Raw genomic sequence first — 14,969 nt, forward strand, 5'->3', positions numbered from 1 at the left:
CAACTCTCACTGCCTAGTCCCGGCCATGTCAGTAGTTGGCTGTGGGGCCCCAGTAAAGTCACGGCCGTTCTGCGTCTCATTTGTGAAACGGGGATAATACTATTTATTTCACATGGACATTGTAACAATAAAATGAGAACATGTATATGAAAATGATTTCCAGCTTTAAATTTGTATTGTTAAGTGATGTCACCTTTAACAGGAACCTAAACAACAAAACAAATAAACAAGCAAAATATAACCAAGACATTGAAATAGAGAACAGGCTGACAGTGACCAGAGGGGCGAGGGGAGGGAAATTTCAGGGGAAAAGGGGGAAGGGTTTACAGGAACAAGTATAAAGGACATGTGGACAAGAGCTAAGGGGGGGTGGAAATGGGAGGGAGGTGGGGAGCATGGGGTGGGGGGGCTGGGATGGGAGCAAAAGACAAAACTGTACTTGAACAACAATTAAATAAATGAATTTTTCAAAAAAGAAATTAAAATTTACATCCATTCCAAGTTGTAAATGCTGGTCATTTTATTTTTCTTTCTAATATAAAGTCCATTAACTTGAAAATAAAAGAAATAATTATTAGAGTTCAGTTAAAGAAAGTTCTTTTAGAGATACACACTGATGTACCTTAAAAGGATGAAATGATATAACCACTGAGATTTGCTTCAAGATAATACAGTGGAAACAGTGGGTTTTTGTACATTTTGAGTATTGTAGAAGCTGGGTTACAGGTACATGAGTTTTTTAAAAAAACATTTTTGTACTTTTTTTATGTTTGCAATTTTCACTTTGAGAAGCAAGAAAGCATAGGGGAATCTGGAGAGCACTCTCTGTTATTAAGTCCAGGTTGATTCAGACAACTTCTCAAGCAAACCTTGAGAGCAAAAGAAATGGTAGTGATTTTAAATGAATGCCAAAATTCATAAGGGTTGAAGGATTTAATCATTTGATTATGTTTTTAATAACTTTTTTTTTAACTAGAGGAAATCCATTTCAATTAAATATTATAGCAAAAAATGGGGCGGGGGAGGGTGGTGGGGACAACCGTGCTTGAACAACAATAAAAAATAAATTTAAAATATTATAGCAAAAATATATATTTTCATGATTTAAGATTATAAATGGAATCCACATGTTAACCTGGAATTTTAAACACATTAAGATCCACCCCAAAATTTAAGGATATGTTAACAATTTTCTATTCCTTTTTTTTAAGGGTTTTTTTTTTGAGATTTTATTCATTTATCTTTAGAGGGGAAGGGAAGGAGAGAGGGAGAGAAACATCAATGTGTAGTTGCCTCTCATGTGTCCTCCACCGGGACCTGGCCCACAACCCAGGCATGTGCCCTGACTGGGAATCAAACTGGCGACCCTTTGCTTCACAGGCCCGTGCTCAATCCACTGAGCCACACCAGCCAGGGTGCAATTTTCTATTTCTTAATAACCCACTGTTCTCCTACATCTACTGTATCATATAAAGTACATAATGACATATCGATATTGCAGATGATGATATCTGTGATTTTTTTTGTGATGAAAATCTATCGCCAATTAAAGGGAACGTAACAGTGGTAAGTACATAACACACTCCCTTCCTTACCCTGAAGATGTGAATTCTCCAGGAAGTCTTCATGAGATTCTTTCGTTTCCCCAGGTTTTGATGATCGATACTCACTCCTCAGAGAAACCTTCCACCATCTAAAGATGACCTGTGATTGAAAAGAAGGCGATATGAATTAAAAGTGACTTAAAGACCAACAGCTATACTTAGGTTTGGGGTTTGAACAATCACTATGGTGGGCACACAGGTTATGTGTCCAACATCAGCTGTAACTTGCAATCTGGCATCACGGCAAATGAGAAGTGAGGTCTGTGCACCAGTGAACATTTTTCTTAGTGATTAGGGTCACAAAATCAAAGTATTGGAAGGAATCTTAAAAATTCATCAAGTCAGCGTTGGCCGGTGTTGCTCGGTTGATTGGAGCATTATCCTGAACGACAAAAGTTTGCAGGTTCAATTCCTGGTCAGGGGATATACCTAGGTTGTAGGTTCAATTCCCAGTTGGGACACAAGGCAACCAGTTGTACAAAAGGCAACCAATCAGTTTCTTTCTCTCTCTGTCTTCCTTCCCCTCTCTAAAAAACCAATGAGCATGTCCTCGAATTAGAGTATTTTTTTAAAAATTTAAAAATCTATCAAATGATTTGATATAAAAAATCACCCAGAGCTACATGGCATTTCTTGAAGATCTCATAGAACACAAATTCTCTAACTTGGGGAGCCAATCCCAAGGTCATTGCTCCATTCTCTGCCTCTTTTCCCATCTACAGTACAGACAAGGTGAGTGAATACTTTTCTCCTAAAGAGGGACAGTTACATGGACAGGGCCGGAGGAAGCAGCATCATGCATTGTTTGATGCACGACAGTGTCATTGCACAGGACACTTCTTGGTGACGGAACTGCTGATAGTCTGTATGATTTCTACAGGCATTTTGGTTTCTCTGAAGCAAACTTCGTTTCCATGGTGATGGACTGCACTGAAGTCCCATGTTGACTTCATGGCTGCCAACTACCAGGCTTAATGAGAAGCCCCTTGAAGCTTTTCCAACTTACTTCACATTTTCCAACCTGAAATGGAACCGGGTAGTTCACTGAGATGACAAAACTCCCATCAACTTGGGCAACAAAACAAACTGTTTCTGCACGAGGACAGCCAGGGAAGATGATGCAGGAAACAGACAATGCAGAGACAGTGCTTGGCTTCCCGGCTCCGGGGTCGTCCCTCACCGGCACAGCCAGGTAAGGTAAAATACGTTCACACAAAACGGGTAAGTAGGTGGAAGCCTGCTGTGGGGCCTCCCTTTATTTACAGTTTCCTCGCTCCCATTCTGGTGTCTCTTCTCTTCTCATAAGGACACTAGTCACTTTGGATTAGGGCTCCACCTTTATGACTTCACTTAACCTTTTTTTAAAAAAGATTTTATTTATTTATTCATTTTTAGAGAGAGGGGAAGGGAAGGAGAAAGAGAGGAAGAGAAACATCAATGTGTGGTTGCTTCTCACGCGCCCCTTACTGGAGACCTGGCCTGCAACCCAGGCATGTGCCCTGACTGGGAATTGAGCTGACGACCCTTTGATTCATAGGCTGGTGCTCAAGCCACTGAGCTACACCAGCTAGGGCCACTTAACCTAAATTATCTATTCAAAGGCCCTGTTTCCAAATACGGTTGCATTGGGGGTTACAGCTTCCACCTAGGAATTTTGGGGGATATCATTCAGTTCATAACAGAGGGGTATCAAGTATTACAGTAGAAAGAACATGAATTTTGGAGAAAGGCTTACCCAATTGATTTAATCTCCCTTCACTTCAATTCCCTGTCTATTAAATATCATTACAGTTAATAATAAATACTATAACTAATATACACTTTCTATTGAATGACAATGCCAGACAACCTGAATTTAATGTTGTGTTCTTTATACCACATAATCTAGGACTTTTAGAACTAATTGGGAAGTCAAATAACTTAGTTCTTCCACAACACATACAAGTGAGCACAAAGTTTCAGAGGTGAAGTTGGAAGTGACAGGTCCTTCCCCACAACCTTACTACCAGATGTTATCTCAGATTGAATTCTGCCCCAGGAAAGACATTAGTCACCAGGGAGGCACCTCTGGACTCTAGAAGATATTTCTGGAATCTCACTGGGGCCCCCCTCATTGTCTTCTCTGGCACTCTAGAGAAACCTTCCCAGGAAAATTTCTCTCTGGGCCAAGTGCACCTGAATTATAATGATGTAATTAGCCACCCTTCTAGCCAGATCGAGCAACTAAATCCTTGATTAAGTGGATTAGGGAACAAATGGAGTTCGAGACAAGGTGCTGCTCTAGAAACATTGTGTTACCAAACTTATGTTGTTCAAAAAAAGGCAGAGAGACACTTGTACAATCTCACTTGTCAGCTCCGCATCTTGCACGTCATTCATTCCACCAGTGAAAAATTATTTCTGACACTCCTCATGGTCATTCATTAACCCTCTGGCACTGATTTACGAGGCAGTATTCTAAGTGCTGGTGCAGGTAAGGGCCCCTGGAGGGAGGATTCTCAGGGCGTGGGACGAAGCTAACTCTCGGACATAGATAAGCATCGGGCTGGCTCCTCTGAGGCATTCAAATTCCCAAGAATACAGCACTTGCCTAAGGAAACGAGGCTGGCTAGAACCAGAACCCAAGCCTCCTCACTCCCAACTTGTAAACAGTCTGTTCTGAGGCAGGGAAGCTTTCTTTGCATATAACTTGGTACTACAAGCTCTACAGAGCAGCACAGAGATCCCTTGGAAATCGCAATTGAGCCTTGTCAAGACTCGATTGCGTTCCTTGTGCTATACTTCCTAAAACAGAAAAATGTGTGAGACGGGTGTTTTCCACCACTTACTACTTCAGACTGGTGAAGGTTGTTTCGAAGTGGCAATACTCAATATTGGTGAGGAGAAGGAAAACAAGATCCTTAATCACCATCGAAAGGAATGTGAATCAGTTTGGCAAGTGTGACCCAGACATGCCACGTGTAAGAATCCATCCTAAGGAATTTATCAGAGATGTGTACACGTCTTTCATGTAAGAATGTTTGTCATAGGTTAATTATGATGATGAAGAGTAAGAACTAACCTAAGGGTCCAATAGTTAGGACTAGTTAAATAATTATAGCCCATTTAGACGCTGGAATCCTCTGCACCCAACAAGTAAAAAAAAAAATAATACAGGATAATATTAATAATCATTTGCTTACACCAACAATCCAAAGACAGGAAGGAAAACACTTCTGTATGTGCAGGGGGAGGGGCATCGGCCTTGTGGTCAACGCAACTGTCTCACAGGATGCGCAGCCTGAAGGAAGCTGAGCTCAGATGTACCCCCCAAATATTTGTGAATAGTGTGCCATTATGGTATTAGCTTATGTGAAGTCTTATTACACATATAAAGTTATCTATTTGTTGCTATTCTGAAAATCTTAAAGTCTATAAATTCGGTTTTAAAAATCTCGTTCTGATTAACTGTGGATGTGTACTCATTAACATTCCTGCAAGCAAAGCTACAGAGGAGCTTCCCAGTTTTTGCAAAACTGTTTCGATCTGGCTGGACATGGGCTTACTATGCTCTCTTCAGGTTTCATGAATCTCCCAACCAGCTGTGAGCAATGAAGAAACCCACCGTGGATGGATTAGATAACTGACCAGCTCTTCTCATCCAGGGAGCCTCTGACTTTTTGAGTGAAGTTCTCTGTCATTGCCTCACACCCTCTGTCAAGGGAGGGAGGATAATTCGCCTCATTGTAGGACACACACCAGTGTTTGGTAGCCTGATAGAAATCACGTGACCAGTGGTAGAGTTCTTTAAACATTTCATTTATACTTAGCATATTATACTTTATAAATCATTTTAGTAAACTTGAACATTGAGCTTTCTTACAAAAGAGAGGTCTAAGATTTCTCATTAATCCCTCGGTATCTCTCCTGCACAGAGTGTTAGAGCAAGATTATAAAGATTTATTGTCCACGCAGTGAGGGCCCCTAAAGGTCAGGCCCTTTGGCCACCAGGACACCAGGACGGCAGTGACTCACCAGGCAGCCCTCAAGGGGGCACCAGGAAAAGGCAGGCCCAATTAGGCTTCTTAGCCTTTGTGCACATTGGGCAATGCATGCCCCTTCCCCTGGTCTGAGACCGTGATCTCCCCTCCTCTGGCCCTGGTGAAAAACCCTACTCCTGGGACAGAAAGCAGGGACTCTGGTGTTAGACAGGTCTGGTTTAAACCCTAGTCTCTGTCCTTTGCTTTGGGCAAATTTCATAATCTCTTTGGCCTCCATTTCCTCATATCCAAAATGCAAAGAATGATGCCCACGTCACCCATTTGGAGAGATGACGTGAGATAAATCCAAAGTGTCCAGCAAGATGCCAGATAAATGAAGTAGCTCCATAGAGGTAGGCCCTGGCCTTTTTGTTCTCGCTTTCCCCATGTTACATACACTTCATATTCCAAACAACAAACTCAACCCAAAGTACCAGCAGATAAGAACCAAGTGTTTTTTTTCTTATCAGTTGTCTAACTATATATTCAACCCTATTTCATCAAGTTCTGCTTTCTGAATCCTATTCTCCAAAGACATTTATTTCAGCTTTTCACTGAGACTTGGTATTTGATTTTTCTAATCATCAATTAATACTAAGGACTGCGTACTTTTTGCTTAGAAGATGCAGCCACCCACCCAGTTACTAGACAAAGTTGCTCCTACAGGACTAGGATGATGTGCCAGATCCCACACACTGAATGGGGCGGCCTGAATCTTTCCGAACAACTGAACAGGAAAGACGTTTATAAATTAGCACACAACTACCTCTGCTTTCTCCTACCAAACACTGTCATTCTATCGGATCCGATTTCTTCCTGTTTTGGAAACCACATATAATTAGGGGATTTCACTGAGTGTGGTAGAGATACTGTATCACGGACAGTTTATAAAATTAGGTCTTTTCTTAGGTAAGGAAAGATTTTCTGATCTGAACGGTGTACTGAGAAATGGAGGAGCCACAAGGGCAAATGGCAACTAATTTCACCTTTAGATATTACTCAAAACATCACACAGCACCGGCATTCCCAAAGTAGAAAGATGTTATTTTTTTAAATGAATTACAAGGATAATTCCTTCCTTTTTTTGCCACCTATTTAAACTATAAACACATGGTGTTTTTGGTGCAGATTTATATCAAATACGTGTTCCTCTATGTGTCTATGTTTGGTTCAATTTGTCTAAACATGGCAAAACTTAGATTTTCAGCTTAGAGAGTTTTACTATGGAATGGTAGTAATTTTCATACATTAAGGGTAAAAGCAACATGATTAATAATGGAAAAAATGAGGCTGAGGCTAAAATGAGAATGAAATAAACTGAAAATCTTAATAACGAACAACACAGGACATTGAAATGTTTCTGTCCTTCAGTAATTCAGGAGGGAAGTTGCCATTGGAGAGTCAGGTTAGTAAACCTCTGACGGCGTGGATCTGATTGGGAGTCAGTGACAGACCGCGTTCGCTGCCTCCGCGTCGGTTTGCCCACCTGCCTTTCCAAGAGGAGCCCCATTTGTCCAGGAGCCTCCCTCCTCTACAGAGAGATGTGATAGCCTCCATTGTCATTTTAGTTTGAATACATAGGATTAAGCTTGTATTTAGTGCTTAAATTTAGAAAACTTTTTAAACATCTTTTTATTGATTATGCCATTACATTTGTTCTATCCCCCCCCCGTTCCCCTCCACCCTGCACACCCCTCCCCCACCATTCCCCCCCTTTAGTTCATGAACACGTCTCAAGTTCTTTAGATTCTGTATTTCCCCTACTGTTCTTACCCTCCCCCCTATCTATTTTCTATCTACTATCTATGCTACTTATTTTCTGTACCTTCTCCCCCCTTCTCCTTCTCCCACTCCCCTGTTGCTAATCCTCCACGTGATCTTCATTTCTATGGTTCACTCCTGATCTAGCTGTCCTCTTAATTTGCTTTTGTTTTAGGTGTGGTTGTTGATAACTGTGAGTTTGCTGTCCTTTCACTGTTCATCTTTTTTATCTTCTTTCTCTTAGGTAAGTCCCAGAAAACTTTTTTAAAGATTTTATTTATTTATTTTTAGAGAGAGGAAGGGAGAGAGAAAGAGAGGAAGAGAAACATCAGCGTGTAGGTGCCTCTCACATGCCCCCCACTGGAGACCTGGCTCACAACCCAGGCATGTGCCCTGACTGGGAATGGAACCAGTGACTCTTTGGTTCGAAGTCCAAAGTTCAGTCCACTCACTGAGCCACACCAGCCAGGGCTGGGAATAGTTTTAACAGAGTTCATTCTTCATTTTGGTGAGTACATCCTTTTTTTCTTTTTCTTTTAGAGAGAGAAAGAGAAGAAGTAAGAGAGAGAGAAACATTTAGTTGTTGTTCCACTTACTTATGCATTCATTGGTAGATTCCTGTATGTACCTTGACTGGGGATTAAACCCACAACCCTGGCATATCGGGACAATGCTCTAACTGACTACCGGGCCAGGGCTCAACAGATTTCTCAGAAAGGTTTATGGGAAGTAAACTTTTTGTCTAAAGATGTGCATATTCTCTTCCAGGTTCCGGTACTCTCACTGTTACTCAGCGTAGGAGCCAGTGGCCAATGCAGATGACCTCCAGATGTGCCCTCGGGCATGCATTCTCTGCTGCCAGCTGCTTCTACAGACCAGCGCTGGCCCTCTCTCTCTCTGACACGTTTCTTTCCATCAGCCGGCTACTCGTTCCTGTTCCTGTGGTAGTCACGTGCTCTCCAAAGAAACACGAACCTCAGCCTTCCTGGGGCAGAAAGGGAATGGATATCCTAGTTACTCCTGTCCACCCTCCCCCAGCATTCAGGTAATAGCTGCTTTTGGCCACTGCTACTTCTGAACTGTTTAGAGCCCTCTCTTAAGTTGTTAACCATCTTCTATTAGTTAACAGTTGTTTTTTAAAAAATTGTCCCTAGTGAAAATAACAAACTGTCCCTGAACGCACCTTCCTGAATGGAGACATCTGCCACAATTCTTTTGTCAGTCATTATGCTGGGCACTTGATGAGAGCTTTTAATCTGGGGACATACACTTAAATTTAGGACAATTTCTTGTACGTAATTTCTTTCCTGGAACTCCTCTTTTTCACGTATTGGACCTTCTGGTCTAATTCTTAATTTTATTATTCTTTTTTCCCCTATTGTTCATCTCTCACTTTTGGTTCTTTTTCTCTAGATGATTTTCTCAATTTCTTGAGTTTTTCATTTTTACTATCATGTTTTTTTGTTTTCTAAAAGTTCTTTTAAATTTTCTGAGTGGTATTTTTTCTTCTGTGCTCTTCTTGTTCTATGAATACAATATCTCCTCTTATTCTTCTAGGGATACTGCTAGTGAATAATTTGTTTTGTCTTTGTGCATTATCTTTATTTTCTCCAAAACTCTATTTCCTGTATTTTGGTGGTGTTGATTTGTTTAGGCTTTGCTCGAAAGTCTACGCGTTGTTAGCTGTTGTTCACTGTCTGTGTGTATTTACAAGTCGCAAGGGGCCTCACTATATCTGCTGGGGCTCTTTGGTTGGAGGATCCTGGCTATTAATATATATATATATTTTTTACTTTTTTAAATTTTGTTCAAGTACAGTTTTCTGCCTCCCCCTCCACCACCTGAGCCCTTTCCACCTCCCTCCCGTTTCCACGCCCCACCCTCATTATTGTCCATGTGTCCTTTATAGTTGTTCCTAAACCCTTCACCCTTTTCCCCCATTATCCCCTCCCCTCTCCCCTCTGGTCACTGTCAGCCTGTTCTTCATTTCAATGTCTTTGGCTATACCTTTCTTTCTTGTTTGTTTTGTTGATTAGGTTCCTGTTAATGGTAAGATCATATGGTATTTGTCTTTAATATATTTTTTTAAATATTTTATTTATTTCTTTTTAGAGAGAGAGGAAGGGAGGGAGGGAGAGAAACACCAATGTGTGGTTGCCTCTCACATGCCCCCTACTGAGGACCTGGCCTGCAACCCAGGTATGTGCCCTGACTATGAATCGAACCAGCGACCCTTCAGTTCACTCAGTCCCCTGAGCTACTCCAGCCGGGGTCTGGCTATTAATATCTTGCCATTTCTTTTCTTCCCTTTTTCTGATTCTCCAGAGAAGAACCTTCCAGATTTCTGCCTGGAGGGTATATTCCTGGGGCCTGCAGTATTCTCTGTAGAAGTCACAGTGGGTCCCCTACTTCAGCATGTAGATTTTCACTTAATCCTTGGCCATATTCAGCACCGAGTTCCTCTGCACCCAGTGGCTTAGTGCCCCGTGTCCATAGATGCCTTGGTTTACCCTCCACAGATCAAACTCCCAGTCTTCTCCTGTGGGTGAGGCAAAGCTGTTGCTGGTTGTACAGAGGAGAGGAGGGGCTGAAGAAGAAAGCAGTTCTAATCACATCAACAGACTTTCAACCATTCCTACTGTTTTTCAGGTCCTTCTTTTTCCTCCCTTTCCAAAGAATCTGTTTCCACCCATTTCTGAGCCACCGGGCTCTGGGGCCCCGGGGTACAAATCTGATTGCTTCTTGACTTCCCTAGTTTAGGTTTCAGCTTTCTCAGGGCTTGTAAATCAGCTACCAGTTGGTCATCTGCTTTGTAGCCTGTGAAACTGTTGCCTTTGTCTTCTTTCCCATTCTCTTTGTTTTTGTGGGTTTATGCTTTAGAAAAACCCTGTAATTGTCATTTTAGTGGTGTTGCCAGAGGGAGGGAAGGTATGTAATAGCTCTTTAACTCAAAGCCACACTTCTAAGCTGTATATTTAAGATGTTTAAAATGCTACGGATAATCTGACATACTATATTTGTCATTTTATTTTAAACACATAGGATAATAAAAATGATTAAATTGGTAATTGGTATTTAAATGTAGGCATATCTATTAAATTTACAATAATTTTAAGATGTTTGTAAGTTTAAAAGAGTTTGATCTACATTTTCATTACAGCTTTTTAAACACTTGGCTGATTTTTTTAGATTTGTAATCATGTCTTTTTAGATTTTAGAAATGCTTGAGAAAATATATTTGTGATATAGATTGAAATACTTCAGAGGATTTAATCAAGTTTTTAAATCATATTTACATACAAGAGAATTTAGTTTGTTAGATTTATAAGTTTTGTAGCTTTACTTTACAATATTTAGATTAACTAAATTTGTAAATGGTGCTCAAATGTTTAAGGGATTATAATTTGTTAAACTAACTAAACATCAAAGAACAATGAAAATGAATGTTTTTAATTTTGATGCAAAATTACTTGATTTATAATTCAATTTACTGGTTTCTTAGTTGTATTCCAAGGTTAAAAATAGATTCTTAATTCTAACTTTAATTGGATATTGGCAATAAATACAAATAATTGTAGTAAGGTAAAAATGTTTTTTAATAAATCATAAATTATAAATAATTACTAAGAATTGTACAATAGAGTTTCTTAAATTGTATTTAAAAGACTGATTCAGGCCTTGGCTGGTGTGGCTCAGGGGACTGAGCGTGGGCCTGCGAACCAGAGTATCGAGGTTCAATTCCCAGTCAGGGCACATGCCTGGGTTGCAGGCCAGTTCCCAACAGGGGATGCACGAGAGGCAACCACACATTGATATTTCTCTCCCTCTCTCTTTCCCTTCCCATCTAAAGATAAATAAATAAAATCTTTAAAATAAAATAAAATAAAATAAAAGACTGATTCAGGAATTTGGGGACCACTGGATGGCCATTTGGAAAGAAAAGTTGATTTATGTCTCACATCAGAATTAACTCCAAACAGATCAAAGATCTGCATGTAAAAAAAATAAATAGCCCTGGCTGGTATACTTCAGTGGACTGAGTGCAGACTGTGAACCAAAGGTTTGCCAGTTCGATTCCTAGCCAGAGCACATGCCTGGGTTGTGGGCCATGTCCCCAGTGTGGGCCACATGAGAGACAACCACACACTGATGTCTCTCTCCCTCTCTTTCTCCCTCCCTTCCCCTCTCTCTAAAAATAAAGAAAATCTAAAAAATAATAACAAAAAAAAGTTTCTGAAAAAAATAAATAAAGCTACACAAGTACTAGAAGAAAAAAGTGAATTCTTCTGTTTTTCTATGTCTCAAAACCTATTACATCTCAAAACCTAAAAGTCATAAAACAGAAGACTGATCAATTTGATTATATAAATATAAAAAACTTGTACCTGGCTAAGTCTCCCAAAGATCTTTATGGAAATGTTTAAAGCAGCTTAGTTCATAATAAACTCCAAATTGGAAACAACCAAAATATCCATCCATATGACAAAATATTACTCAGCCACAAAAAGAACTGCTGATAACATGAAATGACATGGTTGAACCTCAAAAGCATTATTATAAGTGAAAAGAGCCAGATATGAAAGGTTACATACTATAAGATTCCATTTAGAGCATGTTGGAAAAGGCAAAACAGAAATTGGGTCAGTGGTACCAGGAGACGTGTAGGGGAAAAGGGACTGACCAAAAAGGAACATGAAAGAACTTTTGGGGTTGATGGAAATATTCTATATCTTTCTTATGGTCATATTTATACATTTGTCAAATTCATGGAACCTACAAAGGGTGATTTATACTACATTAAAACCATACCATAATATGCCTGAATTAATAAAAAAACACGTCAAAGAAAAAGAAAAATAAACTGGGAAAATGTTTGCGATTACTATTGCAACAAGGGGCTAACATCTCTAAAGAGTTTGTAGAAACAGAGAAAAGACCAAAAGACTTATTTTTAAAATGAGCAAAAGACATGAAAACAAAGTCCACAAGGAAAAATTTTCACATGGCCCATAAACACATGAAAAGATATTGAATTTCACTCACAAGAATAGAAACACATACTACTAAAACCACACTGAGACACTATTTCTCATCTATCCAGACTGGCAAAATCTGAAAGACAGAAAACACACACTGTGAGCAAGAACTCGGAGAATCTGGAACGCACATCACTGTGGTACAAAAGCTACCGAGGAAAGTTAGCATGATCTGATACACTACAGATGGAAAGAAAAGAGGATTTATTTTATAAATAGTGTTACCATGATAAGCTGTCTCTCTGGAAGAAGTAAACTTAAATTCCTACCTCCAGCTACATTCAAAAATAAAATCCAGCCCTGGCTGGTGTGGCTTAGTGGACTCAGTGCTGGCCTGCAAAACAAATGATCACTGGTTCAATTCCCAGTCAGGGCCCATGCCTGGGTTGTGGGCAGGGTCCCCAATGGGGGTGTGCAAGAGACAATTAAGTGATGTTTCTCTCCTGCTCTTTCTCCCTCCCTCTCTCTAAAAATAAATAAATAAAATCTTTTTAAAAAATAAATAAAATCTAAATGGACTAATAAGTACAAAAAGCAATCTTATAACATTTTAGGGAAAATGTATTACTTTAAAAGTAATAAATAACAGTATTTTCATTTCAGAAAATAGTACAGGAACAAGGGATATCACCTCATTCAGAATGACTATACATACTTTTATGCCATCCCTATTCTCTGGCTGAAATCTTGGAATCAGAATTCTAGAGGTGACCAATTGGACACTGATATTTTAACTTAGTAATTAATTACAAAGATGGTAGCTATTAGTTTTTCTTCCCCTCCTTGGTCTTGAGATCCAGAAATGTAACTTTAAGCAATCTTCTTTACTGAAAAACATTCTATTACAATAAATCAAACTGGAGGTCCCACAGAGTTCATGATCATTGTCATTTTCTCTTTACTAAGCATGAAGACTGGACTATTGCACCTCAGAAACAATCTCACACTAGGCAGGTTCTCAAAGCAAAACATGCATAAGATTCTGCACCAAGGAAGGAGAATACATAAGACAACTACATATGCTGATGATAAAAATCTTTCCAAAAGAACATTGTCTACCAACTATACTTAAATTTTTTTAAATAATAAAGTAAAATATTTTTAGAGTATTGATCAATACATTTTACATTAAGTGGAAATTTAAAAAACAAAAGTATTGTTGCAAAGTTAAATGTCACGTTCAGAGCAAATAATCAATACAATATATTATGGACTCAAGGTATGTTCAAGGATTTGCTGATGAAATAAAGGTTCATGACTAAACAAACATGAATTTCTTTTAAATCTTTTGAAAAAGGGGACTTCTGCCAAGCTGGAGGCGTAGGTGGAAACACTTTGTGTCCTTGCACAACCAAATCTAAAAACAACAAAGTTGTAACAATAATAAACGCAACCAAACCACACAGAAAATCGACAATATGGAGTCGGACAACAACGACCTGCTCAGCTAAACCAGTGAGAGGGGCGAAGCCAACAGTGGAGCGGGCCGGGCAAAAAAGATCCCCCGACCCAGAAGGTGCGCAGGCAGCCGCGCAGGCAGCCGAGGGCGTGGGTCCCAGGTGTGGGATAGCTATGGGCAGACACAGGGAAGAGGTGCGGCTAGCTGTCTGGGGTTGGTCGCACATTTGAGCACAGATAAACCAGTGAAGAGGCAAGGATTGAGACCACGTGGCACAGGGTAGTGGGCTCGCACATCGCTCGGATAAGCAGGCGGGGGTGAGTGGTGAGGTGGACCGGCCAGTGGAGAGGACAGCCATTTCTCCCTCTCTAACCCCACCCCCACATACACATCACAAACCAGCGACCCGGGTAGCCCTGCCCTGATGAACACTTAAGGCGCCTTTCCTCATACGTAACAGGCATGAACAGATAAAAACATGACTCAAGAACAACTCAGAGCCCCAGAGCCGATAAATCTAAGCAATGAAGAAATAGCCAAACTTTCAGATGCACAGTTCAAAACACTGGTGATCAGGATGCTCACAAAACTGGTTGATTTTAGTCACAAATTAGAGGAACATATGAAGGCTAAACTAATTGAAATGAATGGTAATGCACAAGAAACCAATAGTAATGGAAAAGAAACTGGGACTGAAATCAAGGGAGCAGACCGGAAGGAAGGAAAAAATGACCAAACAGAAAAATATGAAGAAACAAGCATTCAAAAAAATGAGGAGAGGCTTAGAAACCTTCAGGGCATCTTTAAACGCTCCAACATCCAAATTATAGGGGTACCAGAAGGGAAAGAGGAACAGCCACCAGTGGAAACCTTATTTGAACAAATAATAAAAGAGAACTTCCCCAATCTGGCAAAGGCAATAGACTTCCAGGAAATCCAGGAAGCTCAGAGAGTCCCAAAGAAGTTGGACCCAAGAAGGAACACACCAAGGCACATCATCATTACATTAGCCAAGATTAAAATGAAGGAGAGAATCCTAGAAGCAGCAAGAGATAAGGGGACAGTCACCTACAAAGGACTTCCCATCAGACTGTCAGCGGATTTCTCAAAAGAGACCTTACAGGCAAGAAGGGGCTGGAAAGAAGTGTTC

General features: G+C 40.1%; 1 protein-coding gene across 2 annotated transcripts in view; it reads right to left on the reverse strand.

Annotated features, from left to right (window-relative positions):
- FBXO36 (F-box protein 36) overlaps positions 1-14,969 on the reverse strand; it is a 69,854-nt gene that overhangs the window by 23,909 nt on the left and 30,976 nt on the right. For both annotated transcript variants that reach the window (XM_053664390.1, XM_053664356.1), the window contains exon 2: positions 1,596-1,704. In XM_053664390.1, the coding sequence (XP_053520365.1) occupies positions 1,596-1,704 (109 nt within the window). The remainder of the gene's footprint in view (positions 1-1,595; positions 1,705-14,969) is intronic.

This window comes from Artibeus jamaicensis, unplaced genomic scaffold, assembly GCF_021234435.1.
Source record: "Artibeus jamaicensis isolate MK-2021 breed Jamaican fruit bat unplaced genomic scaffold, CSHL_Jam_final contig_1015, whole genome shotgun sequence".
Lineage (NCBI taxonomy): Eukaryota > Metazoa > Chordata > Mammalia > Chiroptera > Phyllostomidae > Artibeus > Artibeus jamaicensis.